This window comes from Oryx dammah, unplaced genomic scaffold, assembly GCF_014754425.2.
Source record: "Oryx dammah isolate SB20612 unplaced genomic scaffold, SCBI_Odam_1.1 HiC_scaffold_12, whole genome shotgun sequence".
Taxonomy (NCBI): Eukaryota; Metazoa; Chordata; class Mammalia; order Artiodactyla; family Bovidae; genus Oryx; species Oryx dammah.
The window spans coordinates 62,957,718-62,973,893 of record NW_024070196.1 but is presented as its reverse complement, the minus strand read 5'-3'; the positions used below and the strand labels follow the sequence as shown (position 1 = coordinate 62,973,893).

The 16,176-nt window shown below is 53.4% G+C and overlaps 1 protein-coding gene across 5 annotated transcripts in view; it reads left to right on the top strand.

Annotated features, from left to right (window-relative positions):
* Window positions 1-11,418, top strand: part of UBE3B (ubiquitin protein ligase E3B) — a 47,191-nt gene extending 35,773 nt beyond the window's left edge. For all 5 annotated transcript variants that reach the window (XM_040250924.1, XM_040250921.1, XM_040250923.1 and 2 more), the window contains exons 24-28: window positions 2,890-2,948; window positions 5,770-5,952; window positions 6,432-6,543; window positions 8,141-8,233; window positions 9,062-11,418. In XM_040250924.1, coding sequence (XP_040106858.1) covers window positions 2,890-2,948; window positions 5,770-5,952; window positions 6,432-6,543; window positions 8,141-8,233; window positions 9,062-9,253 — 639 coding nt within the window. In that variant the 3' untranslated portion in view covers window positions 9,254-11,418. The remainder of the gene's footprint in view (window positions 1-2,889; window positions 2,949-5,769; window positions 5,953-6,431; window positions 6,544-8,140; window positions 8,234-9,061) is intronic.
* Window positions 11,419-16,176: the final 4,758 nt, after the last annotated feature.

The following is a 16,176-nucleotide window of genomic DNA, read 5'->3' as shown; positions in this document are numbered from 1 at the left end:
CCAAAGTATTGGAGTTTCAGTTTTGGTATCAGTCCTTCCAATGAATATTCAGGACTGATTCCCTTTAGGTTTGACTGTTTGGATTTCCTTTCTGTCCAAGGGACCCTCAAGAGTCTTCTCCAGCACTACAGTTCAAAAGCATCAATTCTTCGGTGCTCAGCTTTCTTTATAGTTCAACTCTCACATCCATACATGACCACTGGAAAAACCATTGCTTTGACTAGACGGACCTTTGTTGGTCAAGTAATGTCTCTGCTTTTTAATATGCTGTCTAGGTTGGTCATAGCTTTTCTTCTAAGGAGCAAGTGTCTTTTATTTTCATGGCTGCAGTCACCATCTGCAGTGATTTTGGAGCCCCAAAAATAAAATCTCTCACTGTTTCCATTGTTACCCCATCTATTTGCCATGAAGTGATGGGAGCGGATGCCATGATCTTCATTTTCTGCATGTTGAGTTTTAAGCCAGCTTTTTTGCTCTCCTCTTTCACTTTCATCAAAAGGCTCTTTAGTTCCTCTTCACTTTCTGCCTTAAGGGTGGTTGGTGTCATCTGCGTATCTGAGGTTATTGGTATTTCTCCCAGCAATCTTGATTCCCGCTTGTGCTTCATCCAGCCTGGCGTTTTCCATGATATACTCTGCATAGAAGTTAAATAAGCAGGGGGACAATATACAGCCTTTACATACTCCTTTCCTTATTTGGCACCAGTCTGTTGTTCCATGTCTGGTTCTAACTGTTGCTTCCTGGCCTGCATGCAGGTTTCTCAGGAGGCAGGTCACGTGGTCTGTATTCCCGTCTCCTGAAGAATATCCCACAGTTTCTTGTGATCTGCATAGTCAGAGGCTTTGGCTCAGTCAGTAAAGCACAAGCAGATGTGTTTCTGGAGCTCTCTTGCTTTTTCCATGATCCAGGGGATGTTGGCAATTTAATCTCTGGTTCCTCTGCCTTTTCTAAATCCAGCTTGAACATTTGGAAGTTCTTGGTTCACATACTATTGAAGCCTGGCTTGGAGAATTTTGAGTATTACTTTACTAGCGTGTGAGATAAGTGCAATTGTGCAGTAGTTTGAGCATTCTTTGGCATCGCCTTTCTTTGGGATTGGAATGAAAACTGACCTTTTCCAGTCCTGTGGCCACTGCTGAGTTTTCCAAATTTGCTGGCATGTTAAGTGCAGCACTTTCACAGCATCATCTTTCAGGATTTGAAATAGCTCAACTGGAATTCCATCACCTCCACTAGCTTTGTTCATAGTGATGCTTTCTAAGGCCCACTTGACTTCACATTTCAGAATGTCTGGTCTAGGTGAGTGATCAAACCATCATGATTATCTGGGTCATGAAAATCTTTTTTGTACAGTTCTTCCGTGTATTCTTGTCACCTCTTCTTAATATCTTCTGCTTCTGTTAGGTCCATACCATTTCTGTCTTTATTGTGCCCATCTTTGCATGAAATGTTCCCTTGGTATCTCTGATTTTCTTGAAGAGATCTCTATAGTCTTGCCCATTCTATTATTTTCCTCTATTTCTTTGCATTGATTGCTGAGGAAGGCTTTCTTATCTCTGCTTGCTATTCTTTGGAACTCTGCATTCAAATGGGTATATCTTTCTTTTTCTCGTTTGCCTTTAGCTTTTCTTTTCTCAGCTCTTTATAAGGCCTCCTCAGGCAGCCATTTTGCGTTTTTGCATTTCTTTTTCTTGGAAATGGTCTTGATCTCTGTCTCCTGTACAGTGTTACGAACCTCTGTCTATAGTTCATCAGGCACTCTGTCTATCAGATCTAGTCCCTTAAATCTATTTGTCACTTCTACTGTATAATTGAAAAGAATTTAATTTAGGTCATACCTGAATGGTCTAGTAGTTTTCCCTGCTTTGTTCAATTTAAGTCTGAATTTGGCAATAAGGAGTTCATGATCTGAGCCACAGTCAGCTCTCGGTCTTGAGACCTGGCCTACTCTGGTGTTTTCCCCAGGATACCCACAGACTCTGTCTGTCTGTGTGTCCTTCTTCTCTGCCTGCCCAGCCCCTCTCCCGCACTGCCAGGCAGGAGGGCGCTCGCCTCCCCTTGCCATGACCCAGCCTGGACCTGCTGGCCCCCCACAGAGACCCTGCTCTACTTCCAGTGCATTTTGGGGTTATAGTTACCATGGTGAGGATTAGCTGTTCCAAACGGAGGATCTGAACTGGGATGGGGCCGAAGCCTCCAACAGGAGGGACCTCTAACAGAATCCTGTCCTTGTTCCTTCCCGGCACGGAGAGCAGAGCAGGGAAAAAAAGACCCTTGAAGTTATGGTGGCAGAGGGGCTCCCCCTAGACTCGCTCTGTCTTGCTTTCCCCCACAGGGCTCCCGGCCCCTCCAGTTGGATCCCTGGACCCCTGCACCAGCCCCAGTGTGCACGTGGTCCGAGGGCTGCCCTGGAGCTCGTAGTACAAGGCCAGCTTCCCAGGGCCTTAGCAGGGTCGTTGCGTCTCCCCGAGCTCACTTTCCTCAGCTCAACAGGTGCGGCTTGTCGAGTGAGTCCTTGCTGGGGCCAGTGTCGTGCCTTCATCATACTTTCTAACAGCGCCGCTGTGTCCCGGGGCATGGTCAGCATGCCACCGCTTATTACCCATCTTCTCGTGCTCTTCACCAACACGCTCCCCTCCACGACACCCCAGAGCCTTAATACACACATGTGAACGAGGATGAGAGGAGAAGGAACCTTTCCTATTGATCAGTCAGGGCCCGCTTGTTGATATTTAGGCCCTGACTTTCTGTGGAAATGATTGCTCCCACACACCACTCATCTTCCTCCTGTGATTATTGTGGATGTCAGCATCGTGCCTTTCGTCTTCAGGAAGCCTAATTTCCTCCTTAGAAGTCTCTTGAGTAATTGCTCCCCTTCCTTTCCTCCAGCTTGTTTGCCATGAACTGGTTCCTGGAGGGAAGACCATTCCTGTTACAAATGAAAATAAGTGAGTATGGCAATTAAATTTTTAAGGTCACCACTTGAAAAGACTTCATTCTGGCTCTCCAGGCTTACTTTGATAATTTATTAAGATAGATTGAAGTAGAAAGAGGCCGTAAATATCATAATGGAATTTACTGGTTACAGTTCATAGGCCGAAGTCGTATTAAATTCGATTTGCAGAATAAGAATTGACAATTTATTTTTTTGCAGTAGCACTTCTAAGGTCAGAGGCACCCAGGCAGCAGTGTTCCTACAAATTTAATGACGGCTGTAGATGCAGACAGATGGGTTCTGAGCCGTTTGGGTGTGCAGCCCGGAATCCAGAGGGTGCAGAGGTGGAAAGACTCCTCGAAGGAGCAGATCATTTTGGAAGGAGGGTGTGTGGCCATGGTATAAAACGCTGTTCTTGAAAAAACAACAGTGATGAACTCAGATGCAGCAGACAGGGTCCTCAGTTGTGGGGAGACCCCGAGGCCAGGCAGCCTTGTCCCAGAAAGCAGCCTTTTATGAGTCTATCATCAGTGGTCCCTCAGAGCACAGCCCTCCAGGCATGTCTGCACCCAGCCCTGCTCTCGCCTGACTGGTCGTAGGACCCGGCACAGGGTGTCTGTATGGGCCCTTCCATCAGTCTGTCAGTCTCCTCCTGTAAGCAGGCTCAGCTGAGTATCTGAACTGCTCATCTGAGCTTCACTGTCTTCGGTGATGGTTGAGAGCTTAGCCCTGCCGGGGGAGCCACGGGGATCAGATGCACGTCCCAGCTGCTGTCCGGAACACCGGTTAGTCCCCGCACTCGGGTAGCTTTTATTTATTTAGACTGCCAGTACAGCGGACTGAGTTATCACGATTGATTGATTCTCGTCATGCAGTTTTGGCTCTTGGCCTCGGGGCCTTCGTGTGATGACAGCTGAGAAAGATCAGGGACCACAGGGTGGGAGGAAGCTACCTGGGGGTGTCAGAGAGCAGGGTGGGTCCTGAGCTTGCCTACCACGTGCCTGCACCATCCCTCCAGAGGGCTTCACGCAAGAGCACACGCAGAGTATCTTCTGGGATGTCTGGTGCCACAGAGGGCCTTAATAAATGAGAGCAGTGACCCCACAATCGTCACATGTATCCCCCCTCAGGAGGGCCCTGTTTTGCCAGGCATGGCACGGGGGTGATGATCAGAGCTGTATGTCCAGCAGCCAGTGGAGGTGGGTTGATGCAGTCGGAGTGAGGTTCCTGTCCTGCCTGGAAACCTGCGTGGAAGGTCATTTCACAAACTCTTCCTTGTTCTTAGCATAAAACCTCAGTAGGTTGTATGAGGGCAAGGGCATTCCGTTTTGCAGGCTCTTTAAAAGGCCTGGCATCACCAGGACCCACTTCTGTGGGGTGAGGCCTGATCTTGCACTTCCTGGGTGTTCGCCAGGAAAGTCTCGCAGGTTCCCTGCCTCTCTTTTGGTAAAAGGAAAACTGTCAATCACCAGCTTCAACGAGCCCATGAAAGGAGTAGCAGTGATAGAAAAAGTCATATTTAAGTGTATCACGTGCAGGCTTTCCAGTGGAAGCTTTTTTTCTTAATGCTTATTTATTTGGGTTGCTGTGTAGGCTTTTCTCTAGTTGTGTCACCGGGGAACTGCTCTCTGGTGGCAGTATGTGAACTCCACATTGCGGTGGCTTCTCTTGTTACAGAGCACAGGCTTTGGCGCTCTGGCGTCAGTCGTGGCAGCGCACGGGCTCAGTAGTTGTGGCACAGGGGCTGAGTTGCCCCGAGGCGTGTGGGATCCTTCCAGATCAGGGATCGAACCCACGTCTCCTACATTGGCCAGTGGATTCTTTACCACTGAGCCACCAGGGAAGCCCCTGGAAGCTTTTTTAAAACAGGAACATTTCCAAGGTCAGTAACTCAGCTCTGTGCATCACGGGGTAAACAGATTTATTTGGACTGTACGGATTTGGGATGTTGAGAGTTGCACCTGGGCTGGGCTCACATTCTTCCGTCTCTGAGTAAATAGTTTGCTAAATAGTTTACAGTGCTGGCAAGCCTGTAGGAGTGGCTCTCCCCTGGCCTGAGGTGTTGCGTTGTGTCCTGAGCTGCACCTGAACCAAAAGCAGACCCGGAAGGCCAGCCGCTTGGAACCCTTGTTGGTGCTCCAACTTCCTCCCTGAGCCTAATCGTCAGCCAGCCGCACGTGGTTAAAACTTTCCACAGCCCTGCCTTCTCTTGGACTGGACTCTGTCCAGTCTAGGAAGATTTTGACCGAAGTTTCTTTTCTTTTCTTATTTTATTTATTTGGCTCCACGGGGTCTTAGTTGTAGCACGCGGGATCTTTCGTTGCAGATATGGTATCTAGTTCCCTGACCAGGGATCGAATCCTGGCCCCCTGCACTGGAAGCTTGGAGTCTTAGCCACTGGACCACCAGGGACATCCCCTAAAGTTTCAGCATGAAACAGTTTTTCTCTGGAGAACTGAATAGTATTTAAATGGTTTATGTCCAAGAGGATGAAATGAAATAAAAGTCCCTTTGTACTGAGAAGGGCCCTCTCCTTAGCGGGAGCATGTCTCACTGTGATTCTTGACGGTGGAGTGGTACCCCCTTGTCTGACCCGCTGGCTTTGGGGAGGCGTGCACGAGGTGATGCCCTTGACACTGAGGCTGTCCCGGAGGCCAGCCGTGGGCTGTCCAGGAGAGCTGTCATCCTCGTCGCCGTTGTTCTGGTGAAATGCCCTGGCGCTCCTTGTGTTTGTGTAAGAGACGCTTCAGAGCTGACCGGACTCATCTTCCATCCTGTCGGCAGCCAGCCGCGCTGCCCCTTTAATTTCCGTTGTTTTCCCCTGTTGGTGACAGAATTAGCTACATCCATCTGATGGCCCACTTTCGAATGCACACGCAAATCAAGAACCAGACAGCTGCCCTCATTAGCGGCTTCCGTTCCATCATCAAGCCTGAGTGGATCCGGATGTTCTCGACCCCTGAGCTGCAGCGACTCATCTCTGGGGACAACGCCGAGATCGATCTGGAAGATCTGAAGTAAGGAGCGAGTGTGGGGGGCAAGGGTGAGATTCTTAGGCCTCCCAGAAAGCACGCTGCTCCTTCACCAGGCTCCTTTTGGAGGGTTCTCAGGGTCCCGCTTCCAGAGGGACTCCACCTCCCTGATCTTGCCTTCCCTGTGAACTACTTTGGAAGAAAAGCTCAAAACCCTGTCTCCCTGGAGACTAAGAACGGGAAGCAGAGTCTGAGGCTGGGGTAGGGGGGCTCTCCAAAGTCCTGGGAGACAGAGGCAGGGTCTCTGTCAGCTTCTGCTGGGGAGCACCAGGCCTGCCACGCAACACTCTGCCCATTGGGCTTTCGGGACCAGGGGCTATGAAGGCATGGACTTCTGACGTAAGCGTGGTTGTCATCCAGGCTGGGCAGAGTTCACTGTGCTGCTTGTCTGAATTCCATGCCTGCCTGTGTCTGCATGCGCCCGGCAGCGCGTGTGGCTGAGCCGTCGTCTGCGTTGTTTTCAGGAAGCACACGGTGTACTACGGAGGTTTCCATGGGGGCCACAGGGTCATCATCTGGCTCTGGGATATCCTGGCCTCTGACTTCACGCCCGACGAGAGAGCCATGTTTCTGAAGGTAGTTTATACGTTACCTCTGCTTTCAAGGGGCTGTCATCCCAGAAGCTAATTTTCAGGAGAATCAGTTTTTCCAGGGACTTCCCTCATGATCCAGTGGCTAAGACCCTGTCCTCCCAGTGCAGGGGGCCCGAGTTCGATCCCTGGTCAGGGAACTAGATCCCACATGCCACAACTAAGATCTGCTGCAGCCAAGTAAATAAAAATTTTTAAAAATCATGCCTATTGGAAAAAAAGAGAGAATCAGTCTTTCTAACAGGGCCTCTTGTGAGCATCAAACAGTCTCTGCCGACCTATAGCACAGCTTGACCCCCTCTCCTGGAAAGAGGAAAGCAGGTCTCTCCTAAGCACGCACTCGTGCCCCTCACTGCGGGCGAGCTTGTGTCTCTCGGGGGTCTGTCCCCATACCTGCAGTCCCTGGTCCTGGGCTTGCGCTTTTCTGTGGCTGCAGACGCTGAGGAGGGGTTGGGGGCCGCCCCAGAACCTTCCTACAGGAGGGGATGTGCCTTCTTTAGATGTAACGATGGCAGAGCCCCACAGCTGCCCCTGTCCTCCGGTCCTCCTCCCATCCCAGGAGGCTGACTGCGCCTCCCTCCCTGGACCAGCCCTGGCCAGCCGCGGGCAGCGGGCCCTAGCAGCCCGAACTGGGAGGGGCACAGACTCTTCCCGTGTCTGTCTCCACATCCTTCAGACGGGTGGAGTCATGCAGTGCCCGAGGCCTGGTTAGAGGGGGTCAAGTTCACAGTGGACTCAGTGGACTCAGCTCAGGGTGGAAATGCTTATAAACCAGGTCTGTTGCTACAGTCTTTCTGGTGGAAAACACAGGATATTAGGCTAGTAATATATCTTGTCAATAGTTTTTGTGAAAGCAGTTTTTGAAGCACGACACACAAACTTTTTGGACGGTCTCAGGAATCTCACTACCATTTATAACATTGTTTAAATGGGAATCTTTATTTTTAAGACCCAAGCACTCATCTTGCTGGGGAATTTTGACGCCAGCTTGGTGCTGTCAGTAGCAGGCCCCTGGATCCCCTCGAGAAGGGAAAAGTGTTGCACTGATGTTGAACTGAAGAAAGCAAAGGGATTCTTAGGACTTCCCTGGGCAGGGGTAGCACTTGGATTTCCGGGCAGGTCGATGCCTCTGTCCAGGTAGAACTAGTCCTTTATGGAAATGACTCAGGAACCGCCATCTGAAAAAATGCCAGGAATTCCAGGGCGGCAGCAGGGATACGAGGCTGGCCCCACAGCCCCCACTGGAGGCGTCCAGTACCTTGGTCCACCCTCAGCCTCGCTGGCTCCCAAGGCCAGGTATTGGTCAGCCTGCTGAGAGCTGGTCAGGGGCCAAGCTCACAGGGACAGCCCTGCCACCTGCAGGCATCGTGCCAGTGTGCCTGACCTGCCAAGTGGGCAGGCAGGTGCCGAGCGAGCAAACTGTTGGTGGTGTGATGCTTGTTCCAGAGCCTCAGCCCTCGGCTCAGGCCTCGCCCTGCCTCCGCCCCTGCCTCCTCCCTCTCCCTTTCCGGTGCTGTCCTTTGGTCTCTCCCCCAAGGACGGCATCTCCCAGCTCTGACCCCCGGCCCTGCCTTGTGTTGCAGTTTGTGACGAGCTGTTCCCGGCCCCCGCTCCTGGGATTCGCCTACCTCAAGCCTCCGTTCTCCATCCGCTGTGTCGAAGTGTCGGACGATCAGGTATGCCACTGCCGGGGGAGGGCCAGCCCCTGCCGGGGGTCGTCTGCTGGGGCCCACCAACCAGGCAGCGCACTCACCGGGTCGTGTCTACTGGCAGGGCCGCTCGGTGCCTTGGTGCCCCAGGCGGTCCCTTTCTCATGACTCCCTTGGGAAAGAATACCTTTGGGGTGTTTCTCGTAGCTGCTCGTGCCGCCCTGGTTCCAGGTCTGAACTACAGCATGGGAGAGGGCTTGGGATGTGGGCTCAGAAATGGGACAAGCTCAGGCCTCAAGTCCAGCTTCTCCACCTGCCAGCTCTGCTTACCTGGGCCAGCAGCCACCTTCCTCCTAGGGGTGACCGTGTTCCATGTCCCGCTGCCTGACCCACAGTGGGTGCTGAGGTGGTGGCTGTTGTTAGACGTTTCTCATCCCCATGAAAACCCAGGGGTCTCTGAGCGGTCGCTGCTTTCCAAGGCGCCCTGTCTGCATGCTGCACCCTCCTCTTAGGTGACACCAGATGACTCTACCCCTTACTGAAGGAAGGCCACCCCAAGTTACAGTCCATGCTGCCAAGGTCAGGGAGGAAATGCTAGGCTGTTTCAGAAAATGTTTTGTTACCAAAACATGTGGACAGTGAGTGCTCCGGCTCTTTGAGAATTGGTTGACTGATAGTGTTTGACCAGAAGGCCCTGTTTCCCAGAGCTGCTTCGTACAGGCCCCTCTGTGGGAGACCTGACGAGTCAGGCTCGCTTCCCGGGCACCCATCTCTCCAGTTGTCCTCCTCTGGGGGACCAGCCCAACCCTCTCCCGGGGCACCCCCCCAACCCAAGGCTGTGGGCTGTGCTTGCAGGACACGGGGGACACCCTGGGCAGCGTCCTCCGGGGCTTCTTCACCATCCGCAAGCGGGAGCCAGGCGGCCGCCTGCCCACCTCCTCCACCTGCTTCAACCTGCTCAAGCTGCCCAACTACAGTAAGAAGAGCGTCCTGCGGGAGAAGCTACGCTATGCCATCAGCATGAACACAGGCTTTGAGCTCTCCTAGCCCCCGTCCTGCTGACTCGAGGCTCCCAGGCAGCCTCGGCCCTTCTCTATAGCCATGAGACGCCCCTGTGGCCTCAAGAACCTGGTCGTGAGGACGCGACCCAGCGCTCTCCAGGTGACACTAACGGGAAGCTGGTGTTGGAAATAAACCTCCAGATTCGGCCATCATCGGTCCCTCTTTGCTGCTTTCCACGGGCCTCATGCCCAGGCCTGTGATGGCAGCCGGGCTTCTCTTTTTGATAGTCTGGTCTTTTTGTGAGTCTTTCTGGTCCTTAACTTCCTGAGCGAGCCGTGCATGAACAAGTCCCAGGAACCCCCAGGCTCCAGAGTGGTTTTCAGGGCGTGGGCCTGAACCCACCAAGCTGACCAGGCGGAAGATGCTTCCCTTCTGTTTCTGAAAACTCTCAGGTAAGGCCTCGCCACGCCTCTATGCACCCGGCAGTCTCGACCTCCGGCCCTTCTGCGGCAGCCTCTCTGCGGCCAGCCAGGCCCGCCGGCTCCCAGGGCAGCAGAGGCACCTGCCGGGGAGACCGTGGGGCACCGGGGGCTGGGAGTGCTGTTCCCACCTGGGAGCCCCATGTTCCCACGGTGGCGGTCCCCTGCCCACTCTTTCCTCGGGGGCTCCCAAGTCCTCAGCGGCCCGCTCCCATCTTGGGCACTCACGTCGGCATCTTGAGCTTTGGAGAGGAAACCCATCGGTCCTGAAGAGCAGCTGCTTCCAGCAGGCGCTGGCTGCTTGTTGGCCACCCTTACAGTCCAGCGAGGGACAAACACCAGCTGAAGGTCCCTGTCCCCTCTGGCAGTGGCTTCACTCCGTAGATGGTAGAAGTCCTCAGAAACGTGGGTCTTGTTCCCTGTCCTTCCTCGGCACCGGGAGCCCTTGACGCTGACGGGGGCTCACGAGGCCGAGGAAACGTGAGGGCACTCTGGGGTGGTGGTTGGTGTTTCACCTCGTTTTCTCCTCCAACCCATTGCACTCATCTGCCGTCAGCTTCACTTTTGTCACGAGAACTGTGCTCCAGATCCAGGGAATCAAGGTAGAAGCCTTGTCAGTGTCTGTAGACAGCCATGCGGAGAAGGCACTGGCGACCCACTACAGTACTCTTGCCTGGAAACTCCCATGGACCGAGGAGCCTGGTAGGCTGCAGTCCATGGGGTCACGAAGAGTCAGATGTGACTGAGCAACTTCACTTTCACTTTTCCCTTTTATGCATTGGAAAAGGAAATGGCAACCCACTCGAGTGCTCTTGCCTGGAGAATCCTAGGAACGGGGGAGCCTGGTGGGCTGCCGTCTGTGGGGTCACACAGAGTCAGACACGACTGACGTGACTGACTTAGCAGCAGCAGCAGACAGCCGTGCACCCTCGCCCGCCTCACCACACTCCCTGTGTGTCCCTGCCACCCAGACTGAAGCCAGATGAGAGGTCAGGAGCGCCCGGTCCCTCGGCCCTGCGGAGCCAGTGGAAGGCGTACCACATAACTCTTCCAAGCAGAGAAAAAAAAAAAAACCCTTCCAGAAAGAACCTTCATGTTGGCGGCAAAGCAGCCAGGACCTATCTCTGTGGCCTCTGGCAGGGGGTCTCAGCCGGGTAGTGGCGTTCTGCCCAGGCCTAGGCTGGCCCTGTTAGAGCCCCAGGCTTCTAAAAAACAGAACGCATATTTTCCCTGATGGGAAGATGGCAAGGAATCTAAGGACAGACAGGAATTTATTATTATTATTTAAGATATGTTAGTAACCTCAGATTCTGTGGACTTGCCACTGTCTAAACACTCAGTTCCTTTCAAGCTCTCTTCTACACGTGTGTGTCGTGCTCTGGGCGGGTGGGTACATTTGTGCCGGTGCCTGAAGGACTGTCAGCCTACATGAAGAGGTTTGATGTGTGTTCCCTAGGAGTGTGCCGGGCGGGATCGCAGACGGTGGTTTTTGTGCGCCAGCGTCAGCTTCGCTCTTTTGATGAAGAGGGGTAGTTTGTAATTCATTTAGCTTCTGGCTGGCAGTACTGCACTAATGAAGACCCGAATCTGTACTTTTCTAGCTGGTGTTCACAGACACCGTGATGGCTCTTGATGGTTCTAAAAAGTTGTGGGGGGTGGGGTTGTTTTCATAGATAACTTATGGATTAAAACATGATCAAAGACTTAATTAAATTTGTATTTCAGCACACAGTGCCAGCTATTTTTCTTTTTCCTGGTCCATGCCTGGTGGCATGTGGGATCTTAGTTCCCCAGCCAGGGACTGCACCTGCACCCCCTGCAGTGGAAGCTCAAGAGTCTGAAACCACCGGGCCACCAGGGAGGTCCCTTTGTTCCGTTTCTGACTTCAGGAAGAGCGCTTTCGACCGAGCTCCCGGGGAGCTGACGATGGGGCATCTGGGGCTTAAAGAGGTCCGAGGCTTCCGTGGTGGGGAGAGGACTCAGGACGAGACGGCAGACAGCCGAGGCCACTGCCTCCCCAGGGTCAGCGCTAGTGGAAGGTTTGCCCTGCAAAGCGAGTCACGTTTCAGATAAAGTTCAAGTCCCTCAGGCACACTCCATGTCCCTCACCCCGACCCCGTCCTTCTCACGCACTCTCCAGAGGCAGCCCCTCCCTGGATCACACGTCTTACCCGGTAACATAATATGGTGACAGGTGTCTGTTGAAAAGAATCCAGATAATTTGAAAATGCTCAAACTGAGATTTTCCAGCTCCTCTGGGTGTGTTCCGCTTTCCTCCCTTACCGAAGAGTGCAGTTGCAGGCCATGCCAGCCCAATCTCATCCTGTCACACAAGCCCAGGTCTATACTCAGCAGAAAACCCATCTAACCCTGCCCGTCTTTCCAGCTCCTCCCGGGAATTCTCGCTGATTCCTCTGGCCTGGGAGCATCTGAGCATCAGGAGAGGTCTTAAAAGCCTGACAGCAGGGGCATCGCCTCCTGAGAGGAATCTGAGAGTAACTCTGAGAAGGGCTGCTCTCGGGCCCAGACGGGAACCATGGTTCTCTCCAGCCTTCAGAGCATGGAGTCAGAATGAAGCAGCCTCCTCATTATAACCCTCATGATGGTTGACATTTGTTGCAAGCACACTCTTAACAGGTCACAGCTGACTCCTCGAGTCCGGCTGAGTTAACTGAGGGCTCTGGAGAGACCTTGGGCTTCAGAACATCTGGACCTGGATTCATATCCAGCTCTGCCTCCCACTAGGTGGGAGGCCACGGGGCAAGGCCCCTTGCTTCTCTGGGATTCCATTGAATAAGGAGCAAGGTGCCCTCCACTGAGAAGGGGAATGAGGAGTGCTTCCTCTCCAGAGCTGTTTTCTGCTGACTGACGTCAGCAGGACCCCCGAGGATCTCCTGCTGGTCTCCAGGCCCCAGGGGCATGGCTCCTTCTCTACCTAAGCCCCGACCGAGCTTCCATGTGCACTCAGGCCAGGCCGCTCCCCAACCCAGGACTCACAGCCACATTCCCTTTGCACTTATCTAAGCCCTTGGGAATTTGGGGGTACTAGGGTGAGTCTGTGGGATTACAGACCTTCCACCAAGAAGCCAAATGGCTGGCATCCACTCAGCAACAGCAGAAGCAGTCCTGCTGAAGACGGGCCCAGAGGAACCGAATCAGAGTGTCATGGTCACTCACCTGCACGTTGAGTCCCTGGGGAGGTCCTACTTCCGCGTGTCTGGCTGGGCCACCACACCACAGACCACACTGAGGAGCAAGGGTCAGGATGCCATCTTCCACGGCCCAGCCATCAGGCGAAGACTCTGACCTTGGCATCAAAAACGAGCACAAATCAGCTGAGTGACCCTGGGTAGGTTTCTAACTCCCTGAACCTTCTTGCCTCATCAGTAAAATTGCCCCAGTAATAGTTGTCTCTGTCCCGAGAACCTCATAAACTCAGGAAACGGGCTGTGGGCTCACAGGACGGGCGCTGGGCCCAGCCCAGCCGCCCACTGGCTGTGACTGAGTTGACCACCTCTACGAACTTCTGGTTCCTTCTCTAAGAACTGGGTGGAGTGAGGCACATCTTAAAGAGCATCTTCCTGGTAGCAAGTAGTGCACAGGTCAAAAAGAGGGGTTTAAGCAGGAAAGGGCCAATAAAGGAGGCGTTTTTTCATTTTCGCTTGCAAAGAGGGTTTCCCCTTTTTTTTTGGAGATGGGAAGGGAGGCATCGGGGGCAGAGAAAGCAGCCAGACCAGAGGGGTGGAGGTTGGGGGGCGGTGGTTAGAACACATCTGTCAGCAAGGACAGGGGTGGGGGCATCGTGCCATGAACAGTGATGATGGTAGCTGCCTCCCCCTGGCCTTTGCCCAAGCCCAGCTCTGCGCTCAGCCCTCTGCACAAGCAGTCACGTTGCATCCACCCGAGAACCCTGGGCCCCGGGAGGGTCACTGCTCGGTTCTGCAGATGAGGAGGACACAGCTTCAGAGAGGTGGATTCACTTGCCTGAGTCCACGCAGCTCAAAAGCACGGGAAGTGGGATTCAGCCCTGCGTCTGCGTGGCCAGGGAGGTCACCCTTCCACCTCCACGGGCCCTGTGGCCGCAGGGAAGTATCCACAATGGACACTCCGTGCGGTGGGGGCTGCCGGGGGTGGGAAAGCCAAGGGGGCTAGAAATCGCGGGGTGCAAGCAGAGCCGGGGGGCTTCGGGAGAGGGGCCTCCAGCCGCAGGCAGGGGAGCCTGAAGGAGGCAGAGAGACAAGTCGGGGGCACAGGGACTCTGTATCCTCCATGGTCCTTTCCCCTCCCCCGGCCCTGGCCCCACTGACAGCCTGCCCTGCCCGTGGCCCACCCAGAGTCCAGGGGGCGCCACCCACGTGAAGTCAGCCCTGCAGCCTAGGTGGTGTGGTCCCCATTACAGGGGGTGCCAGATGGGCCTGGCAAGCTGGCAGGTGTCCCAGCCCCGGAGCTGGCCAGGAAAACCAGACTGCCAGGGAGTCCAGGCCAAGTTCATTCATCCAGCAAATATTAATAGATGCCCAGGACCTACTAGTCTCCAGGCTGGGCTAGACGCTGGCGGTTCAGGTGGAAGAACGTGGATACTACCCTGCCCTACAGCGCTCACGGTGGGGTCATGGAAGAGGTGTGACTATCCGAGGGGACCTCACACATGTTGGGGGCTGTGCCTGCCTGACCCTCCTGCCTCTCTGTTACAGCTTCAGCCTCATTGCTCCTCCCTCCTGATCGGGGCTTAATGAGACATCCAATCCTACCTCTGCTTCCTTGAACCCTCCCCAAAGCACCCCACAGGGACCCAAATCCTCTAAGTTCTTTCTGACACCCGCTTCCTGCATCATGTGCTAACTCGCTGCAACAAGACAATTTGCCCAACTGTGGGTGCAATCTTAGCGGTCTTTGGCTGGAGGGCACTGTAAATCAAAAACCCAAAAGTGCCCCCCTGAACAAAGCTTTTGTCTCAACTAAATGCAGCCCGGCAGGGAGGGGAGCAGGACCTGCTCCTAAAACAGCAGGAAACAGCTCTCGAGGGAACTAAGACAAACAGCAGCCCAAGGAAGTGGCTTGTAGAACCACGGCTTCTGGAACCACAGCCTCTGCCCGCAGGAGACCTGCCTGCTGGGTGATGGAGGCAGGAGGCTGGAGGTGGGCTGGGCGGGAGGTGTCAAGCCATTTCTCACCAGCTTTAATCTTAACTTTGCATGTTTTAATGTGAAATTAATTACAGATTCTAAATTACGGTGGCACACTCGTCAGGGCTGACTAATCAATTAGTCAGATTTATAAAGGATTTCATTCTCGGAGATTCAGTGACCCTTGATGTGTTGTCTCAAAGCCCTGAGAAATCCCTTTCCTGCCCGTTTGCTCTCGTGGGAGGGCCATAGGATTGCGAAAACCCTAAAGGCAGCCTGAAGATCCATACCCACCTCTGAAGTTCCCACCGTTTGGAAATCTGTGAGCGTTTTGGCCAAAGATTCAGAAATGTCAAACACACACGATTTATTCCATTACCTCCATAGCAAGTCATGGCAGACATTACTAATGGATTACCAAACTCGTTCCTGTGGAATCTGGATCCAGCTTCCAGTTCCTTCTTCCCGCACCCCTCAGGCAGCCACTGCCGATCAGTTGGACTTGGCGTTGTTTCTTGCTATCTCTGAGATAAGCCCTGTCTCAGCAGAACAGAGTTGAAAAAAGGAAGCTGGATTCTGCCCTGGAAGGCCCGAGGTCAAGTGCTGGTTTTTCCACTTGCTGACTGCAGCACCTAGGAGTCATTCCTCTACGGGTCAGGGCGCCAGCTTGTCCAGGTAAATGCAGGGTGATAACGCAGGATGAAAACCCACACGAGACGATTAAATGTGGAAGTCTGCTGTCTCCTCTCAAATTCTGTACAAGTCAAAGATGCAAGCAACAGAGGAGAAAGAAGGATGCCAGCGTCCTGTGAGAAGCTGGCGTGATGCCCCGCTGGGGGCCCTTCAGCGGGGCCGTGATCATTTCTCTTCCCTCTGCTGTCATCCTAGAATGGAAGCCAAGCGTCCACACACAGGCTGCATGGGGGGCTGCTCTCCAGACAGACGGCTGTCTCCAACAGAACAAACTCAGGGCACGGTCTCTGGGCTTCTAGTCTTTGGAGAGGCCCTGTGGCTTTGGCTACTGGTGGCCACCCTCTCCTGGGGCTGTGCTCTTGTAGGGAAAGCAGTTGTCAGTTTCCTTACACTTTTAAAATTATGCTTATCACATAAGTAAGCCTCTGTCAAATCTAACCCAAATTCATCATTAAAAAAATTAGAAAATTAAAACAAAAATGAAAGTTTAAACCACCCAGTAATCTTGTGATTTAGAGGTAAGTATTGTTAACGTAGGGCTTCCCTGGTGGCTCAGACTGTAAAGAATCTGCCTGCAATGCAGGAGACCTGGGTTGCATTCCTGGTCAGGAAGATCCCCTGGAGAAGGGAATGGCAACCCACTCTAGTATTCTTGCGTGAAGAATTTCAA